This window comes from Arvicola amphibius, chromosome 4, assembly GCF_903992535.2.
Source record: "Arvicola amphibius chromosome 4, mArvAmp1.2, whole genome shotgun sequence".
In the NCBI taxonomy this organism is placed as follows: Eukaryota; Metazoa; Chordata; class Mammalia; order Rodentia; family Cricetidae; genus Arvicola; species Arvicola amphibius.
Window position 1 is genome coordinate 65,973,633 of NC_052050.1, and position 20,187 is coordinate 65,993,819.

A 20,187-nucleotide genomic window follows, 5' to 3' on the forward strand; every position below is an offset into this window, starting at 1 on the left:
CTTCTAGGAGCTTCAACAGAATTGGTGACCAGGCACTTGACCCAGGAGCCTGTGGGGGACATTAGATATTGGGACAATAACATTCCATACCTGGCCCTCAAAACCTATGTCAACTCATAATACAAACTGCATTCAGTGTGTCTTCAAATGTCCCTGAATATTAGCAATCTGAGCATTATCCGTAAATTCAAATTCAAAGTCTACCCAGAGGCTCAAGGCAGACCCTTAGCTGTGAGTTCCTAGCCAAAGAGAATATTACACACTTCCAATATACAATAACAAAGAGCAGGCGTTTCCCATGTTTCCCTGTGTTAGCCAGGTGCATGGTGGTGCTTGCTCTCTTCTGAAGGAAAAAGAAATCTTTCAAACTCATTAATAACCCTTGTTTGGGATGAGAAGAGTCTGGTCCACAGCTAAAATATCCTCACAGCTTCTTTCCTAGTCTCCCAGTACAAAGTATCTAGCTCTTTTTAGATGGTGTTGATCTCTTCAGAGACAACAGCTTCCTTAGTCCCAACTTTACGTAGGCTTTTCTGACTAAAGTACAAGTTTTAAGTCTTTCTGCCCAAACTGTCACCATAAACTTGGCTAAAAGCAGCTAGCTGTAACTGCGCCCCAGCCTGAAATCTACCAGAAGCCCACCAGATGAATGAATTAACCCCTCACCTTCACGCTCAGGCTCACTCAAATTCTCAGGACTTGCATAGATAAAACATAGACACGTTCTTTTTCCACATGTACCATGCCTAGCTTCTAATCTAGTTCACAATTGCAACCTCATTTCGATCTGACACCTCACGAGCCTGGCCTTCGCTCTGCATTCCCATCAGCATTCCGGCTCTCTGAGCTTCTCTAGGCTGGCCCATTAAGTTCTGCTAATAGCATATCGAGCTTTCTTTCATTGCATTCTCAGCTTTCCTGGATTCTTCCTGCAAATCAGTTCCAAAGGCTTAAGACCCACACTTAAACTTATAGCAACAAATCTACTTCCTTGGAATTTTTCTGTGTTGCTCATTTTCCTCCCTCAGACCTGTCATGAACAACTTAAGGGAGGAAGAATTTAGTTTTGAAGGTGCTTTCAGAGATTTTTTTTTCATTCATAGTCCTTGGTTCTGTTGACTCTGGGCCTGTGATGAGGCAGAGAACATCATGGAGGAAAGAGAGTGAAGAAAAGACTGTTTACTTTATAGCAGACCAGAAGACAGTCGTGAGAGAGGGGTGGGATGGGTTGGGAAGGTTTGACCTTCAAAGTCACACCCAAAAGTGAACTGCTTTCTCCACCTAGGCTCTACCTCCTCAGACTTCCAGAACCATCTAAAATAGTGCCACTGGGTACCAAACACTCAACACATGAACCTATGAGAGTATCTTTCATATTCAAACTGGGACATCGTGGATTTATTAGATATAACCTGTTTGCTTGTTTGTGTATGTATGTATATATGTATATATGTATTTTGAGGCAGGGCCTCACTCACTATGTAGACCTGGTTGGCCTGGAACTCACTATGTAGATTAGGCTGGGCTTAAACTCACAGAGATCCACCTATCTCTGCCTTGTGAGTGAAGAGATTAAAGGCATACCTGAATAGTTTTGTGCATACATGTGTGTCTATGTGGTAGCTGCACATGAGTGCAGGTGCCCAGGGAGCCAGGAGAAGGTGTTGTTGAATCCCTAAGAGCTGGAGTTACAGGTGATTGTGAGATACAACTCATAAGTGAGTGCTGGGGACTGAATGCTGGTCATTTGTAAGAGCAGCAAAAAGCTCTTGCCTGGGGAGCATTTCTCCAGGCCTTCATCTGTCTTTTGAGTTCTAGCATGTCATATCTCCATGCGAGGATAGGAGACAGTATAGTCAGTCCTTGGTGTCCACGGAGGATCGGTTTACCTGCTTGGCTATTAAAATCCAGGAAAACACAGTGTTTGTACACACATCCTCTTGGATGCCAAAGCAGCCCTGGCTGACTCATTATACCTAATACAATGCCAATGTTATATAAACAGCTGCCACACGGTGCCCGGGTGGGAGTGATGACGCACAAGCTCTGCCCGTGCGCAACAGAGAGGCAAATTTTTTTCCGGCGTATTTTCCATTCGCATTTGGTTGAATCCACAGCTGCAGAACCCACGGATACTAATTGCAACGGAGCCGGAACCCCAGCTGTCCCTCTTAACCCTCTCCAAGCCTGTGTTTCCTCGTGTAAAACATTAACACTGGTCTCCTAAGGTACTTACGAGGTGTTTGAGAAACAAAGATTGGCGCTTCATAGTACAAGTCCTCGGAGTAGAGAAAGTGGGACCGTTTTGGCTTTTTGTTTTTTTAACTTGAAAAGTCCAAAGCCAGGAACTGGCAAGGCAATACGGTGCAAAAAAGTGAGGTGTTCAAGAAGACATTGCTCCCTCTCTGAGTGCCCATCCTATTGGTTCAGGACACAAAACCTCATGTAGAGCTGGATTTCCAGAGTCCCTCCCTTTCTGATATGTGGGCTGAGTCCTGTAGCAGACTGCCTGGAACTTTTCAAACCTAGAATGAGCTGAGAGTGCCTAGATATGCAGGCAGGGCGGCCAGCTAAGGGAAGACAGGGGCCTAAGGCTATTTAGTGATTTGTGATTCGTTATTGAACCTTCAAAGCACCTCTTACTAGAAATGGACCATAATGAATTATTTCTTTCTTTTTTTTTTTTTTTTTGGTTTTTCGAGACAGGGTTTCCCTGTAGTTTCTAGAGCCTGTCCTGGAACTAGCTCTTGTAGACCAGGCTGGTCTCGAACTCAGAGATCCGCCTGCCTCTGCCTCCCGAGTGCTGGGATTAAAGGCGTGCGCCACCACCGCCTGGCTATGAATTATTTCTTACAGAAGCACATGAGATAATTCATTTTAAAAAGAATTTAAAGGTGCCATGCCATAGTCCGAAAGAGATGGAGACTTTCAAACTGGAAAGAGGGAAGAGGTGTGGGTAGAGACTGGGGAAGCTGACCAGCATGTCAACATGCATAGACCATGCCAAAGGCCCATGTTGACCCAGCTCCTTGAACTTCCCTGTTCTTTGTAGGACCCCTGCCACTTGAGGGGCAGGCACTAGTGCAAACCAGGCTCCATGAACTCACAGGGGTTCTGCAATTATTGTGGCTATGTTTGTAGAGAATTACGAGAACATCTGGACCAAGTGACATGTTTTTATTCCCAGTTGATGGAAAGGTCTATGCTCAGGAACTTGTACTGTGCTCTTTGCCTCTGGTCCAGCAGAACTTCTCGCGATGTTAAAAATATCTGTACAGCCCAATATGGTAGCTGCTTTTACATGAGATTTCTTGTTGCTGTTTGATTTTTTTAAAAGATTTTTACTTTATTTTTAAGTGTGTGTGTGCATGCATGTGCGTGTACATATTTACACACATATGTTTGAACGTGTCTTTGGAGGACAAATGTGAATGTGTCTGTTGAATCTCCCTGGGACTGGAATTACAGGCAGTTATGAGAGTTGTCCCCAAAATGGATACTGAGAACTAAATTCTGGTCTTCTACAAGAGCAGTGGGCACTCTTAACTGCTGAGCCTTCTCTCCAGCTCTGTGATTATTTTTTGAGACAGGATCTTACTATGTAGCCAGGCTCAAACTTACTCCTGCCTCAGCCTCCCTGGCGTTGAGATTAAAGATGTGCACCATCCTGCTCTTGGCAAGTGACTTCAGAGCTCTTGATGAGTGGCCAGTACCATGAGGAAGAGAGCGTGGTGTGGGGTAGAGCCCTGGATTAGGAGTCAGGAAGGCCCCAACTTACTCAGGGAGAAGTCACTTCCCCTGTCTGGCCTTCACTTCCTGATGCAAGGTGATGAGTAGTGTGATGATCCAAGAGTTTCTCTGTCGCTCCCTGTGCAGCCCCAGCCTCAAGGGCACAGGAGCAGCTGAGGAGTGAATTCTGCAAACTCTGCCCCACATCTCCCTTTCTGGCTCCAGCCTTCCACATAGGTTTCCAGTTCACCCTACTTGGAACTCCATGCCCCATTTGGGGTGAGCAATGGCCAGTACTCTGCACAGATACTTCTCTGTGCACATTTGATTCCCTTTGTGGCAAACACCCTTCCTTGTTCTCTTGCTTGGCTACTTTCAGCTCTCAGCTTAGAGAAGTCACTTCCTGTGGGATGACCTTCTAGGTCCCCAATCCCATCTAGACATTTGTCCTGGTACCTATAGCTCCCTGCATTTTTTTTTCCTGCCAAAACATATCTTTCTCACCTTTCACTGTAACCATCTGATCATATACCTAACCTCCAGAGCAGGGCTATCCAAAAGCACCCTCTATGATGACAGGGGTGATGGACAGACCTCCAATCTCATGTGGTAGCCAAGAACTGAAGGCCAGAGAGGAGAATTAAGTTGGGGGTTTCCTGAGTCCTGGTCTAGTACTCTTTTCTACACTACACCCCCTTCCACATGGCATTGGCTACTCTTCAAGGGCTCAAAAGCCACAAATAGAGCAGGGCACGGTAGTGCACACCTGTAACCTCAAGTCCTATGTTGTAGGAGCAGCTATCATCATGAAATGTGCCTAATGCTACTGAGAAACTGAGTTACCGTATGTGTGTGTGTGTATGTGTATGTGTGTGTGTGTGTGTGTGTAGGGCATGTGCATGTGTGTACACATGTGTATGGAGCCCAGCAGTTAACCTCAGGTATTGCTCCTCAGATGCCATCTGTAGCACATGCACTACGGGATGGTATGCAAGCAGGGAACTAAGCTGGAGACTTAAAACACATGCACACAGACAGAGACATGGGGACATGGGTCATCCTTGATACAAGAATGCCAAGAATGCCCACTTTATTGTGCTCAGGGGCAGCTTATATAGGGCTCTGGCATGCCTCAGCTCTCGGGATCTTTCACCTGCAGACTCAACAGAACCCACTCCCCTGCCATCAGGGTCTCATGCTCAGAGCAGCTGCAAGCTGCTCAGAGCAGAGGAAAACAAGTTGTTTACAAGAAATTCAGGGTCTGGTGGTCCACAGTTCCCAATAGCCATTCATCTTGCTTTTTGAGACAGGTTCTCTCACTAACCTTAAGTTTACTAATTTAGTTAGATTGCCAATCAGCAAGTCCCAGGAATCCTCCTGCCTCCTCTGCCTTCCCAGCACTGGGATTAAATGTGTACCACACCAGGCTTTTCCACTCAGGTCCTGGGGCTTAAATACAAGTCGTCATGCTTGGGCAGTGAGCACATTACCAACTGAACTTATCGCGTCAGCTCCTAAATTACTGTATTTAAGTTTAATTAAATTACAGTTTGGTGGGAAATCCTTCCATATGTGTTGCTTTTATTGGTTAACGAATAAAGCTGTTTCAGCCAGTGGCTTAGCAGAACAGAGCAAGGTGGAAATCCTAAACAGATACAGGAGGGAAAAAGGCAGAGTCAATAAAAAACATATAGCTGGTGAAGGAGACAAACACCCAGGAACTTTATGGGTAAACCATGAGTCTTGTGGTAAAATATAAAGGAACAAAAATGGGTTAAGATATAAGCACTAACTAGCAATACGCTTAAGTGATTGGCCAAGCAGTGTTTTAATTAAAACGATTTCTGTGTGGTTATTTCGGGTCTGGGTGGCCAGGAACGAATGAGAAGCCCCTGTCAACAAATTGGCACCCAAAGTGGGGCAACAACATTTACATAAAACCTGAGGGAGCTTAAAAGTAATTCTAAACACACACACACACACACACACACACACACACACACACAGAGTTTAGTGCAGCTTCTTGGTAGCCGGCATTTTGGGTGGGGGTGGGCTCTGTTTGCTGGTGGCAAGCAGGGGTGCTGCAGCTCCTTTATATGTGGTTATTTTGGGTCTAGGTGGCCTGGGAAAAAACGAGCAACCTCCATCGACAATTGATCCACCACGTGTGGATAATGGTCACTCAGTTGGAAAGGATAGCTCTGGTATCTATGAGCTTGAGCTTTGGGGACAGAGATCTGATTGGATTTCTCCATCTATGATCTTCAGGGGAGAGAGATCTGATTAGATTTGTCTATTTCTTTGTCCTTAGATGCTGTCATACCAGAACTAGGAATGATTAAGAAAGTCTCTCTAGCCAGGTGGTGGTGGTGCACGCCTTTCATCCCAGCACTCAGGAGGCAGAGGCTGGTGGATCTCTGTGAGTTTGAGGCCAGCCTGGTCTACAGAGTGAATTCCAGGACAGGCTCCAAAGCTACACAGAGAAACCCTGTCTCGAAAAACAAAAAACTAAATAGCAACAACAAAAGTTCTCTCTAGCCAGGTGGTGGTGGTGAGTGCCTTTAATTCCAGCACTTGGGAGACAGAGGCAGGCAGATCTCTGAGGTTGAGGCTAGCATGGTCTACAAAGTGAGTTCCAGGATAGCCAGGACTGTTACACAGAGAAACCCTGTCTGAAAGAAAGAAAGAAAGAAAGAAAGAAAGAAAGAAAGAAAGAAAGAAAGAAGGAGGGAGGGAGGGAGGGAGGGAGGGAGGGAGAGAGAGAGAGAGAGAGAGAGAGAGAGAGAGAGAGAGAGAGAGAGAGAGAGGAAGGAAGGAAGAAAGGAAGGAAGGAAGGAAGGAAACAGTCTCTCTCACCAGTTCCCTCCCGACATGTTTGTGGCAGGCACTGAATGGTGGAGACTCTATGTCTGTAGCCCGTGACTTACAAGGGATGATCACAAAGCATCTTTTGGCTTCTGTAGAGCAGCAGAAATCAGACAGAGCAGGACTTATCTGCCCCACAGTGGGTGTGAGGGTGAATAAGATGGGACTGGATGGGTAACATGTGAATGTTACCACTTTACTCATTGTTATGACAAAATACTGACAAGTGGCAACTTGAGAGGGGGTTACTTTGGCTCCCAGTTTGAGGGGACACAGTCCACCATGGTAAGGAAGGCCTGACATTGTGGGAGTGGCCCTGGGCTGGTGGCAGGGGGCATTTGGCTGCTTGCTCACGTCCAGTGGATTGGAAAGCAGAGAAAGTGGAAAATGGTCCTTGCCCAACTTCTTCCTGTTTCCCCCCCTTTTTTTTTTATTTAGTCTGGAACCCCAGCCCCCGGGACAGCTGTCCACATTCAGGGTGGGTCTTCCCTCTTCAGGGAAACATCTCTGGAAAAGGCCTGAGGCACACCCAGAGGTGTCTCTCCTAGGGACTTCGAAATCCAGTGAAGCTGATGATAGAGCCTAGCACACAAGGCTCAGGAGGGGGTGGCTTGCCCAGACTATAGCTGGGCAAGTTCAGAATGGGCCATGGGTCATCAGGTGTGACTTGACATCCAAATGAGACCCAGAGTTTGGGAAGGAAGGAGGCTGCTTTCCTTTTCTGGGAAAGACTCACAGAAAGTCCTACGTGGGAACAGATGAGGCAGGAACAAGGCAGGAGGATGTCAGCAGCACATCTGGAGATTTCCTCAAGGCCGTGAGCACTGGAATCCCCCTCTGGACAAAGGAGGAAATATAGATCTCCAGGAGAACCCAGGAGGGCAGGCCAGGTGGCCTATGCCCTCATATCTGCCCTTGCCTTATTCCCGACCTAGCTCAGGAACCACTAGGCTCTCAGCTCTTCTCCAGAGCCCCCTCCCCTTCCTGGAATCTACGGCAAGTGATAGGCAGCCTGGGGAGCAACAGGTGGAGGCTGGCAAAGGGCCCTCTGCTCTGCCAGAGGGCGGGATGGGGCCTCAGCTGGGCCTTGTAGGACTGCCTGGTGGCTGGCTTCTCCATCAAGGGGGAATTCCCCTCCTGCCTCAGAGTCAGCTCCGCCCAGCCCTCCTTCCTGCAGAAGCTCAGAAAGCCCAACAGCCTTCACAGGGACACAGGGACGCATGGCCGCACACACTGTGACATTGCCTCGTGATTCCTCAGGTGAGTGACCTGGGCTAGGGGTAGGTGTGACAGCATAGGTGACAGGACTCACCACATGGCAATGCAGAGGCCATCAGACCTTCCCAGCTGTGTGTCAATAGCTGCCTGGCCTCCCCTTCTCTGCCAGCTGGGGTCCTTTGCTCCCCAGCCTACTTTGGTGGGCTCACCTAGGGCCTTGAATTCCGGGCCTCTGCTCTTTTCTCAGCTTCCTTTGCCCTCTGACCTCTATCTCTGGTTCCTTATGCTTGTTCTACCTTAACCAATTTTCTCTTCAGATGTCTCTTAACTTTTCCAAAGGGAAGAAAAGAGAGACTTATCTCTGTTTTATTTCTCTCTGGGGGGAAAGGGGGAGTTCTTTCTCTCATGTATGTTTTCTGTGTGTGAAAGGATACATTTGCATCTGTGTCAGACTCACAGGAGCCAGGTCCATGTTGGTCCACGGGGTATTTGTGGACGGTCTGGGTGTCTGTTTTTGTGTGAATGTGAATTCTAGGGATGTGGGGCGTGGAATGAGCCAGGCCATTTGGAAGACTAAACCCAAACAAGGAGGGCAGGGGGAGCCTATATCCTTCCCTGGGGAACACAACAGTGATTGAGCCCTTCCTTGACACTGGAGTAGAGGGACCCCCGCTCCTGTCTCCAGACATCTTTGCTCTCAGGCCCACTGGCTCCTTCTGAGGGTGAACCTTTCACCGAGAACTTGAGGCCCTGGGAGTGGGCCAAGGGCTGGCAGATGGTGGTGACTGACTTCTTTGATCACAAACAGTCCAGTTTTTCCAAAACTGGTCAGAGGCCCAGCCCAGGGAAGTCCCTCGCTAATGAGGGTAAGGGTCAGGGGCTGTGTCAGACATTTGACAGTGATCTCTGGGCTGCAGAATGAGGGAGGAATGGGGAGAGGTCCTAGAACACATGAGAAGGTGGGGGTAGGTTGAAAGAGAACCGCTCTCAGGGCCTGGTAGGGCTTCCCAGGATTGGGAAATGTTCTTGTCCTGTGGGTCTGCCTCCCCTTGGGGCTGAATTATTTCCACTTCCAGGAAGATGACCAGGAGCAAGTTGGGATCCCAGCCTTAAGCCAGCTTGATACTCAAACCTGGAGTTAGGAGGGTCAGGCGGAGAGAAGCCAACCCCAGGACTCCTAGAGACTGTGGGAGGGGCCTGGCAGGGCCAGTCTGTGACGAGCTGGGAATTTCCCGGGTGTCACTGTCCTTTCTTCTCTTCTGGTGGTGCCCTAGAAACCAGAGAATAACAGGCAGGTTAGGGACAGAGGGGGAAAGACCTGGGAAGGAGAAAGAGAAGGGAAAGAAGCTGGAGAAAAACTCAGCAGTCATGTCCAGAGGCCAGCTCCTCAGAGTTCTCAGTGAGATCCAGGCAAAGAGATCCCCAGCTGTGGGCCTGGGATCCCCTTCAGGAAAGGAAGATCGGCATTCCCTGCTGTCCCAAACCATAACTATCATGCTTCGTGTCACTAGGGCCGTTTCTCTGTGTGTGCCACAAACTGACACTGCCTTCATAGGCTTGCTTAGGAAACGAGGGTGCAGACATGAGTGGAAGGGCTGGAACCTGCACCTTAATTACTACATGGCCGGTATCTTGGGAACAGGGCAAGCTGTGGATGTAAATGGTTTTATTCGCCTTGCGGTGATGAACGAGGACTGGGAAGATGCTTCAGTGGGTAGAGCGCTTGCTGTTAAGTTGGACAACCTGAGTTTAGTCCCTGGGACTCATATAGTAGGAGAGAGAGAAAGAACTACAAACTGTCCTCTGACCTCCACACGTGCTGTGGAATGTGTGCATGCAACAGTACACACACACATACACACACACACACACACACACGCATGCATGCACGTGCGCACTTGTAATAGATAAATATGTGTAAAAGATGGTAAATGAACACAAAAATATTGCGGCCTTCATACCCTATGAAGGCAGATAGAGTTTAAAAACACCTTAGGCTGAGGGGAGCTGGGACTACAGATATAGTTCACTTAGTGACAGTATTTGGTTGTGTGTGATTGGTGGGAGGAAAGCTTGTTGTTGTTGCTGTTTTGAGTCAGAGTCTCATATAGCCCAGGCTGGCCTTGGATTTTTGGTCCTCCTACCTCTGCCTCCATAGAGCTGAAGATTGGAGCATTCCGTACTACTTCCAGCTGGCATGCCATCTTTCCTTCCTTCCTTTCTGTTATTTTTTAAAATATGAGACACTTTTAAAAGTTTTTTTTTTAATGTGTACTGGTATCAGAGCCCCTGGAACTAGAGTTACAGACGGTTGCGAGATGCCATGTGGGTGCTGGGAATTGAACCCAGGTCCTCTAGAAGAGCAGCCAGGGCTCTTAATCACTGAGCCATCTCTACAGTCCCCCCTACCTTTCTTCTTATTTTTCTTCCTTTCTTCTTTTCTTCCTCCCTTCCTTTCTTTCCAGCTGAGTCTCATATATCCCAAGCTAGCCCAAAATTCCCTTTGGTGCTAAGGAGGAACTTGAGCTTCTGGTCCTCTCGCCTCCACCTCTCAAGTTCAAGATTACAGTTGTGTGCCCTCACATTTGATTCTCTGGGGCACCAGGGACTGAATCCAGCTCTCTCGTGCGTGGTAGGCTAGGACTCTGTCCTCACTGGCGGTGTTCACTTACTTCTCAGCAATCACCACCAGCACCCTCAAGTGCCATTTTAGTCAATGTCACACGTTTGACATTCCTTATCTCAATTAACTATCACCCAAATCTCTCTTTTTGATAAGCACACGCCCAAGAGCAGAAAGTACCTAGAATCCACTGAAGGGTTTTGTATTCCAAGATTGCTTCGGGCTAAGGATCCAGGAAGGGATCCAGGATTGCTTAACTACTCCTACCCAGGTCCTTCAGAGGCTCCCAGTCCTCATTCTGATAGAATAAGGTTCATGCTGGTTTGAGTCTGTTTCCAGCTTGGGAATGAAGCTTAGTTGGGGAGGCAGAGGGCTCGCCTACCACACAAAGAGCTCTGCTGAGGTCTCAGGAGAGTAGACATCAGATGTGGTGAGGCATCCCAGCACCCAGGACCTGGCTGGAGTCATGAGAACCAGAAATAAAATGTCTTCCTCACTACGCAATGGTTTTGAGGTCAACCTGGGCTACGTGATACCCCTGTCTCAAAACAGCAAAGAAGGGGTAATGGGATAGCTCGGTCAGTTGAGGGTTTGAGTTCAATCTCCAGAGCCTATGTAGAAAAATATGACTATAGTGATGCACTTATAGTCCCAGCACCGGAGGAGAGAGCTAAGTGAATCCCTAGGGCTTGCTGGCCAGCAAGCTTAGGCTAATTGACCAGTCACAGGTCCCAGTAAGAGACCTAGTGGAGGGTTACTGAGGAACGACACCCAGGTTGACCTCTGACATCCACATACCTATGCTCAGTACACACACACACACACACACACACACACACACACTCAACCACACACAAATATGCATACACACTCATACTGAGGCTCACACACATACACAAACACACAGGCAAGTAGCTGTGCCTCCCATCAGTTGGAGCATGTAGCAGGAAAGCAGTTGCTCCCATGGGGGAGCCCAGGTGCTGGCGTCAGCATTAATCTAAAACTCAGGGTCACACCTGCTGCAAGTACTAGCCTTGCTCTGGCCTCAATGCAGCTCCACCCACAAAGGGTGGTCATGTCTCTGCTCTCTTGTTCGTATTTCATTGCAAATATCATCACTTGAGTAGGGCTGGAGGTTTGGTAATTTCTACAGATCCTTTTGAGGCTGGCATTCTGAGTTCTGTGTCCTGCTAGCTGGTGAGATAGTGTGACATGATGCTTAAGAGCCTGGCATGAAGCTCTGTATGAACTCCAGTAAGCATCCATCCACCTGATTTTCACAGACTGGATGGGAGATGAATTGTGTAAAAGTGTAGAACTAGCACGTACTCCATATGCTCTCTCTGTGTGTGTTGTATGCGCGAGTGGAGGGGGAGGGTACACATACGTAGAGAACAAAAGAGAACATCATGTACCCTGCTTTATCACGTCGTTCCTTGTTCCATTGAGGCATAGTCTCTTACCGAACCTGGAGCTAGGCCAGTAGTCAGCTAAGCTGCAGCAATCCTCCTGTCTCCACCTCCTAGCCCAACAGTACGGGGTTTTAGACATACACACAGCCATGCCTGACTTTTGAACTGAGTGATGTATGTTCACATCAGGTCCTCATGCTCGGGGCAGCAAGGGTTCTTGCTCCCTAGCCATTTCCCCAGTCCCTTCACGTTATCTTCTGATCCTTTTACGCCACAGCCCCCACTTCCTGCTTCTGCCACTTGATTGTGCATAGTCTTTTCAAGGTATGGTTTTAGAAGTGTGCACTTCGCTACTTTGGAGCCTTCCTGGTAGAGGAGGGAGTGGCAGAAAGGACAGGACGCCATCTTCTTCAGCACAAAGCAAAACAAAACACAGGCAGTGTGGTTCTCCTCCCAGGTGGGGCTTTTTGAGGTGCTTGTTGACACTCTAGAAGAGTAAGAGGTTGCCACCTGCCTGAGTCACTCATCTCCCAACTTGGAAACTCCCTTCCAGGCTAAGGGGTGGCAGAGGATGCCAGGCTAGGGGCATCTGCCTCCCGCCAGCTCCATGTCCCAAGTCTAGGGGGCTGGAACCAAAGAAGATTACATTGGTGGGTTTAACAGTGAAATCTATCAATACGTGTAACCCACATCTGGACATCATCATTTCTCTGACGCTAGTGTGTGCTGAGCCTCTGTCTTTACTACATTCATTCTCACAAACACCTGAGGGGGAGGTACAACCTGGGTTGGGGTTGGGACCTGTGCTTCTGTAAGAAAGCGGAAAAAGGTGTGGGGGTGAAGCGCAGTAGAGAGCTTGCCCTGCATGCTGGAAGCCCTGTGCTCTGTCTCCTGTGCTACATAAACTGGGCAGTGGTGGTGCAAATCTGCAACCCAGGAGAGGGGAAGTGGGGGCGGGAGGATCAGGAGTTCAAGGGATCAACCTACCTTGCAAGTCTGAGGCCAGGGAAGGGGAGAGAGAGGGAGGGAGGGAGGGAGATAGGGAGAGAGAGAGAGACAGACAGAGAGAGAGAGAGAGAGAGAGAGAGAGAGAGAGCGCTATTCTGACACTGTGGAGACAACACAGCTCTGTGGAGAGAAAGCAAACAGAACTTGGAACCAAGGCCCTGGGTTCTGGCTTTGATTGTGTCAATGGGTGTGGCCTTGAGCAAAGCTGAGGTTCAAGGCAGCTCTGCTCCAGAGCAAAACCTCAGACAGACAAGGATAAGAAGGTAATAACCTTCAGTGGTTGAGCAGAACAGAAAAGAAAGTTTTGGGTGTGACCCTGCAAAGTTATCTCTTCACTTAAAGGTCAGGCAGGAGGATGGAGAGGTCTAGACCAGTTTGGGACCACACGGTGAGACCCCACCCACCCACCTCTAGAGATTCCTCCACTTGCAGGAGTCAATCTCCTTCCACCTTGTGGGTTCCAGGGATTGAACTCGGGTCCTCAAGCTGGTCAGCAAGCACCTTTACCTAACTCTGACTCATTTCACTGGCCCCTAGGTGGTTTTATTGGTGGTAGGGTTTTTTTGTTTGTTTGTTTTTCTGTTTGTTTTGAGACCTGGTCTTAACATGAAGCTGTGGCTGGCCTTGAACTTAGTACTTGGACCAGGCTGGCCTCAAATCCCAAATCTCAAATCTTTAAAGGCTACCTAGGAATCATGGACGTTTGTGTGAATGAAACCACTCAACTTTCTGAGGTCAAATATCTTACAAAAACAGTGGAAGCAGCATGCAATCAGACTGGAAATTATTGAAGACTTCATTTTAAAGAAAGGAAATCTCAGTACTGGGTAGTAGGTAGGAGTGAAGAGCTGGGACAAGATTTAGGACGTGAACATTCCAGGAAAAGGCAAATTGGGAAGCACAGGGAAAAGAGGCAGAGAGACTCAGACCTTTGGAGAATTGATACATAGGACAAAGGACCCACTTCCCCCTGCAGCCTCTTCTGCGGGTGATTGTGCATCCTCTTCTGGGGAAACTGACCTCTCTCCCTTCAGAATCAAGGCACATGCATGCTTCTTTCCATAAGAAATGTAACCTAGAATGTCGTTTTGCAAACCTGCCAGCTCCTGTGAGGTAACTGGGACACAGGGGAACACAAAGCCTAAAAGGAGGGTCCTTGGAGAAGACATGCTTAAGTAGATGCCTGCTCACAGTCCCCATTGATAGATCTCTCTTTATGTAAAATGAGGGCATGTATGAAATAGCCCCCTAGATCCTCATCCCCAGTCCAGAAGATGAAGACCTGTCAACGTTTTCAACAATTCCAGTGACAGAGAATGTTTCAATCTTCCTCCTGAAAAACCTACTGTCCTCCTTGTTTTGAAAACTTTTATTACAAAGTCAAGGCTTTCCGCTATGTTCATGTCTATGGAGCCCAGAGGTCAACGTCAGGTGTCTTTCTAAATTGCCTTACTTTTTGGGCCAGAATTATACATACATACATACATACATACATACGTGTGTGAATATATTATATATATATATATATATATATATAATTTTTTTTTCTTTTTTTTTTTTTCTTTTTTTTCGAGACAGGGTATAATTTTTTTTTCTGCTGGTGGTGGGGTGAAATGTGATCTCGTATATCCGAGGCTGGCCTCAAACTCAGGATCCTCCTGCCTCAGCCTCTGAAGTGCCGAGAAAGCAGGTCCTGCATCTGGGAACTAGAACAGGCCCGGTACTTGGCATCCAGTGCTTAGTGCTCTCCCAGGACACAGGAGGTATGGACCGAGTTGGACCTGGGTGGTCGGCACAGTGTCCTGGGGCCCCCTAGGTTTGAGCCGCGAACTGCTCCACCCAGCCGAACCGCTGCGGCTGTTTACATCGCAGGCCCCACCCCCGGCGTGCCCAGCGCGACACCATTGGATGGATGGCCCGTCGGTCTCCGGGGACTTTCCCAGGGGCGTGGCGTGGCCCCAGCATTTCCTGGTACCGACCGGAGCCTAGGGCTGCAGAGTCTGGCTCCGTGCCCCGAAGTTCTCGTCGTTGGGTGAGCGGGGCCGCTGGGGGGGGATGGGCAGGCGGGAGGAGACCGGGGCCTGCGCCGGGAGCGAGGGCTAGTGGCGGGAGTCCCGGCGTCGTGAGGTGTCGGCGTCTCCGTCGTCAGGCTTCGGAGACTCCCGGCCCGCACAGCCAGCCGGGCGCGCATGCGTACCGCTTGCGGAGCGCGCCTGGGACCCGCCTGCGGACCCCAGCGAGCAAAGTTTGGGTAGCGGTATGCAGACATCGTAATGACGAAAATAAGCATCATAACCACGCTTATTGGTCGATTTCCAGATAGTCTTTTCTTTTTTGTTTTGAGACAGGTCTCACTTTGTAGTACTGTCTGGTCTGGAATTCGCTACATAGAACAGGCTGGCCTCGAACTCACAGAGACCCTCCTGCTTTTTTTCCGGAGTGCGAGGATAAAAGGCGGGCAACCTGTTACATTCATTCTAACTCAATGGTGTTTTTTTTTTTTTTTTTTTTTTTTTTTTTTTTTTTTTTTTTTTTTTTTTTTTTCAAGACAGGGTTTCTCTGTAGCTTTGGAGCCTGTCCTGGAACTCACTTTGTAGACCAGGCTGGCCTTGAATTCACAGAAATTCACCTGCCTCTGCTGGGATTAAAGGCGTGCACCACGACCGCCCGGCGACTGTTACTTTTTTAAAAATACATTTGTTTATTGTTTACATGTAAGGTTGTGGACAGACAACTTGCCTGACTCATTTCTCTCTTTCCAAACCTGGTCAGTTCCCATCGGGATTGAACTCATGTGCTCAGGCTCCGTGGCCACCCCTTCTCCATGAATGTTACTTTATATCTTCACCAGCGAGGAACACAGGCAACTTGCAGATTGTAATCACATAACTAGTGCTGTTGCAAAGTCGGGATATGAACCCAAATGTTTGGCTGCAAAGCCCTCTGTTCCATCCTTATTGAGCTCATTTTGCATAGCCCAGGAGGCTATGCACCTGTACACAGGTGCTGGGTAGAACCAGTGAGTTTCTGGGAATGATTTAGGAGAGATGGCTTTTACGCTTTGGGTTGTGTTTGGCCTGTGGGAAGTTCCTGCCCCTCTGTGTGAGATCATGTGCATGGAAGTGGTTTGCTGTGCATGTATTCATCTTGTGCCCGGCAGTGGGTGGGAATTTGGGGCTGTCAGTGAGGAACTGTTTTGGTAAAAGGGAGGGAGGGACTTTCATGGATGAAGCAAAGGTCTCAGCAGTAGCGGTCCCCACCCCCTTGCTGAATGACAGTGTGGGAAACGTGTGGATTCCTGATGCATCATTTTGATTTCACAGTCAGTCAAAGTGGGATTTGATCAGCTCTTACTCATGCGACCAACAATGAGGGGTGTGGTAGAGGGGAATTCAGACTCATGAGTGGACAGTCAGGGGACTCTCAGAATGGTTTTTTTTTTTTTGGTCCTTGACGGAGAACATTGTGTTCGGAGAGTGGAATATGCTCACACTAACTAAGGAGGCTCAGGGTCCCTTTGTCCCTAGCAAGTGGCCTGTGAAACTAACCCATAATGATAATTCTAGTAACCTCACTTTGGTGAGATGAATTTTTAAAACTTTTTAATCTTCCCCCCCCCCCCCCCTTTTCTTGAGACAGTCTTGTAGTCCAGGCTGACCTTGAACTCTGTAGCTAAAGCTGACCTGGTCCTCCACCCGCTGGGATTACAGGGGTGTTCCACCATGCCTGGCTCTCGTTTATTCTTTCTGACCAATCTGATAGTAGTTTTCAGGTCTAGTAGCCATCGGTTTCCAGCGAGGCCCTCTGTTGTTGGTTTTTAACTTTACATTTGTTTATGCTTAAATGGGGTGAGTGCATGCCAGGGTGCCCAGGTCCATGTGGGGGTCCGAGAACAACTTTGAGGAGATGGCTGTTTCTTCTCCCATGTGGGTTTCAGGACTTTAACTCAGGACATTGGTGGCACACACCTTTTCTCACTGAGCCATCACGCCAGTTCTAAACTCTGTTGTTTTATTTTGTAACAGGGTCTTTCTAGCCCAGGCTGGCCTTGAATTCTCTTGTAGCAGAGGATGGTCTTGAGCTTCTCATCCTTCTGCATCCCTTTGAGGGCTGGGATTAGAGGCGCACACTAATCCTGGTTTATGTGGTACTGGAGATTGAACCCAGGGTTTCATCCATGTTAGACAAGCACTCTATCAGCTGAACTACACCCCTATCTCCAGGGGCCCTGTTCTTTTTCCAATGGCTTAGACTGTTGCCATTGCTGTGTCCTTGGAAAATATTTAGGGGCCAACCCTTTGTGGACACATTTAATCTTGTCCCTCTGAGAGCGGCAGGTGGGAGTGTTCTATACCTATATATGATCGTGTTGTCCCCTCCACGTGGGTATCCTGTGAGTGTAGGCACAGTATAGCTAGAGGTGGGTGCCTGTCCCTGGATGCCCATAGCAGCTCCCTTGGGGCCCCAGGAAGCCATGGGTCTGACTCATTCCTTCACCCCCGTGCTGCTGTGTCTCTGGCCCGGATGTCCTGGCTGGGTCAGGCCGACCTGGTTTGAGTATGATGGTACTTTGAGAGGTTGTTTGTCTGCCTCCCTCCACCAGTTACAGGCTCGTTTCTGTGCCCACTGTGATTTGGCAGGCCAGGCTACCTGCTTTTCCCAAGCTGTGTGTGCGCTCAGCTTGTTCTCATGTTGAGTCTTCAACCCCTGCCATCCAAGTGCCCAGAACACAGTTCCCAGCCCTTCCCATGGCTGGTTTTTCCTTATCTGTTGAGTCTCAGCTCAAATGTCACCTTCTCAGAGGGGCCTTCCCTGTTCTTCCTATGCAAAATAGCCCCCCTTTCACTTTCTGTCACATTACTACTTTTTTTTCATTCATTTATCATGATCTAAAATAAGAGTATTTGTGAGTGGTGTGTGGTGTGGTGGTGCAGGCTTTTGCTTCCAGGCCGTGGAAGGCAGATCTCTGAGTTCAAGGCCAGCCTGGTCTACAGAGTGAGTTCTGAGGTGGATTACTGGAGGGTATGTTTTCTGATGTTCCTCTGAGCTTTCCACTGGGGGCTGTTTCCGCTGGGGGCTGTTCAGGCCACACCTGTGTGTGAGGGCCAATACCTGTGTGTGAGGGCCTGGCTTCACCTTTCTGTGCTCCTGGTTCAGAGCCTTTCCTGACAGCATCATGGACCAGTGGACAGTGGTAAGGCTGGCCATCATGGATATACCTAGGATCTGAAGTCATTCAGGGGCACCTGATTGGTTAAGCAAGACCCCCAGAGGGAGGTGACGTTAAGGGTAGGTCATGGAAAGATGGTGACATACAGAGTAGGGCCTGGACCTTTTAGGGTTTGAATGGATGTGACAGAGATGGAATGAGGTTGTGCTTAGGGGAGAGTTGTCTGCTGGGCTGGGCAAGACCCCCAAAGATCCCAGGCATGGGAGTGTCTGTCTGTTACCCCACTGTGATGGTATAGTCAAGGATGCTGCACCCCCTTTGCTTCATCACCCAGTTCCAAGGGATGGCATTATCACCCTGCAGCATGGTGGGAGATCTCTCTGCATACTGGCTGAGGTTATTGCTGAGGCTGTTGGAATCTCAGCCACAGGTGGCAAGAGACTTTACTTCCCAGGCTTCTGAATAACCCACCTTCAGCTGTCTACTGGCCTGTGTTCTGTGCTTTCTGAATGACTTGTCCTTTGCTCTGTCCCAAATGTTGGGCCTAGGATGTGGCTCAGTTAGTGGGGTGCTTACCTACCATGAATGAATTCTTTGGTTCCATTCTCTGAACTGATAAACCAGGTGTGTTAGTGAACACCTGTAATTCTATCATTTAGAAGTAGTGGTAAGAGAGCCAGAAGTTCAAGGTCGAGGCCAGACCCTGTCTCAAGAATCCAAATGAAATGAACGGTCCAAATGGTGACAACCGAGCCATCGGGCCTCATTGTCCATTCACTGGACGGTCCTCGTTGGCTCCAGCTGGGCCGGGTCTTTTTGTGCCTCCTGCTGATGTCCACTGTGTGCCCCTCTGCCGGACCCGGTCCACCTTGACCCTCAGGAGAGGTGTCATGTTTCCAGCCACAGCAGAACTTGGCAGCCACCAGGCTGCTGCAGGAAATTAGTTCTCTGTGTTCTTCCTGTGACCTGCACTGGACGGTCACCCCAGTGACTGGAAAGAGCAACTGCTGAGGCCTCGCTGGCTCCTTCTGATTGTTGTCCCTGCAGGGCTGCCTTTCCTCACTGGCCTTGTCCCCAGGCTGTTCCCCGAGCCTGGAGTCATGAACGAACATTTTCCCTGCAGAGCACAAGGGCAGACAGACCAAGGCCTTAGCCTTGGGAGGTAGAGATGAGGAGTCACTGAAGCCAGAGTTGGCCTCTGTAATGTGGAGGAGCCCCTAAGTCAGGGCCCTCAGTTTGCTCTCCACCCCTTCTATAACTAACTGCTCTGTTCTAGGTTCCCCAACCCCGATCTTCACTTGGCTAACCTTGGCTCACTATTGGGCACTGTGTTTTTCTGAGGCAGGCTCTCTCCCCCTGGCCTAGGACTTACCCATTAGGCTAGACTGTTCTGGGGATTTATCTGTGTCCAGTCCCACAGCTCTGAGATTACAGGCAATGCTCCCAGGCTGGCCTTGCACTCATGCTGGGATTGCTAGTGTGAGCCATCATGCCCATCATGTTTGCCTTCTGACCTTGTAAATGTATGATGACATTTTTTATTATGTCTGTGTGAAGGCCAGAGGACAACTTATAGAGGGCTTGGTTCTCTCCTCTGTCATGTGGTGAGATCAAAGTCAGGTCTCCAGTTTAGGGAGTAAGCACCTTTAACCTCTTGGCCATGTCACTGGCGCTCCCCCCCCCCCCCCTTAAATGTGTGTTCTGGGATCAACCAGAGGTTCTCATGCTCATGTGGTAAGCACTTGAATGTCTGAGCCCTCTCCCCAGTTCTTTTCGTGTTTCTTTCAACTTATATATGAATGTGTGCATGCATCCCTGACCAGTGTGTAACCTTGCTTTGTATCTTGTCAGATGTGTTCTGAGCCTTCTCGTGGTCCCATCCCAACACAGTCTGCATATGAAAGAGCCGTCCAAGTTTGTGCTCTACCAGCCACACCACTCATCTTCACTGCTGTGCTGTGAGGCCTCGCCACAGCCACAGCGTATTGATTCCTTTTCCTCCTTTCCTGGGCCCTTTGCTGCCCTTGGAGGTGACTCCTGTTTGGGTTTCTCATTAAGGTTTGCAGACAGCTCTGTGCTTCCCGCTTGGTTCACATAGCATTTCCCGTAGGAAAACAGAACAACAGGCCCTGGGGAGGCAGCAGAGAGAGGCCGGAGTCTAA

At 48.9% G+C, this 20,187-nt stretch overlaps 1 protein-coding gene across 10 annotated transcripts in view; it reads left to right on the forward strand.

The window, feature by feature from the left end:
* Nucleotides 1-7,782: 7,782 nt before the first annotated feature.
* The window catches only part of Tnip1 (TNFAIP3 interacting protein 1), a 50,093-nt gene continuing 37,688 nt past the window's right edge, over nt 7,783-20,187 (forward strand). For 8 of the 10 annotated variants that reach the window (XM_038327459.2, XM_038327460.2, XM_038327466.2 and 5 more), the window contains exon 1: nt 14,807-14,887. Coding sequence is in view for 1 of the 10 variants with exons in the window: in XM_038327463.1 (XP_038183391.1) it covers nt 7,815-7,854 (40 nt within the window). In the remaining 9 variants the exon portion in view is untranslated. Of the gene's footprint in view, nt 7,855-14,806; nt 14,888-20,187 lie in introns of those variants that run through there. The other 2 variants (XM_038327458.1, XM_038327463.1) reach the window with 2 other exon arrangements.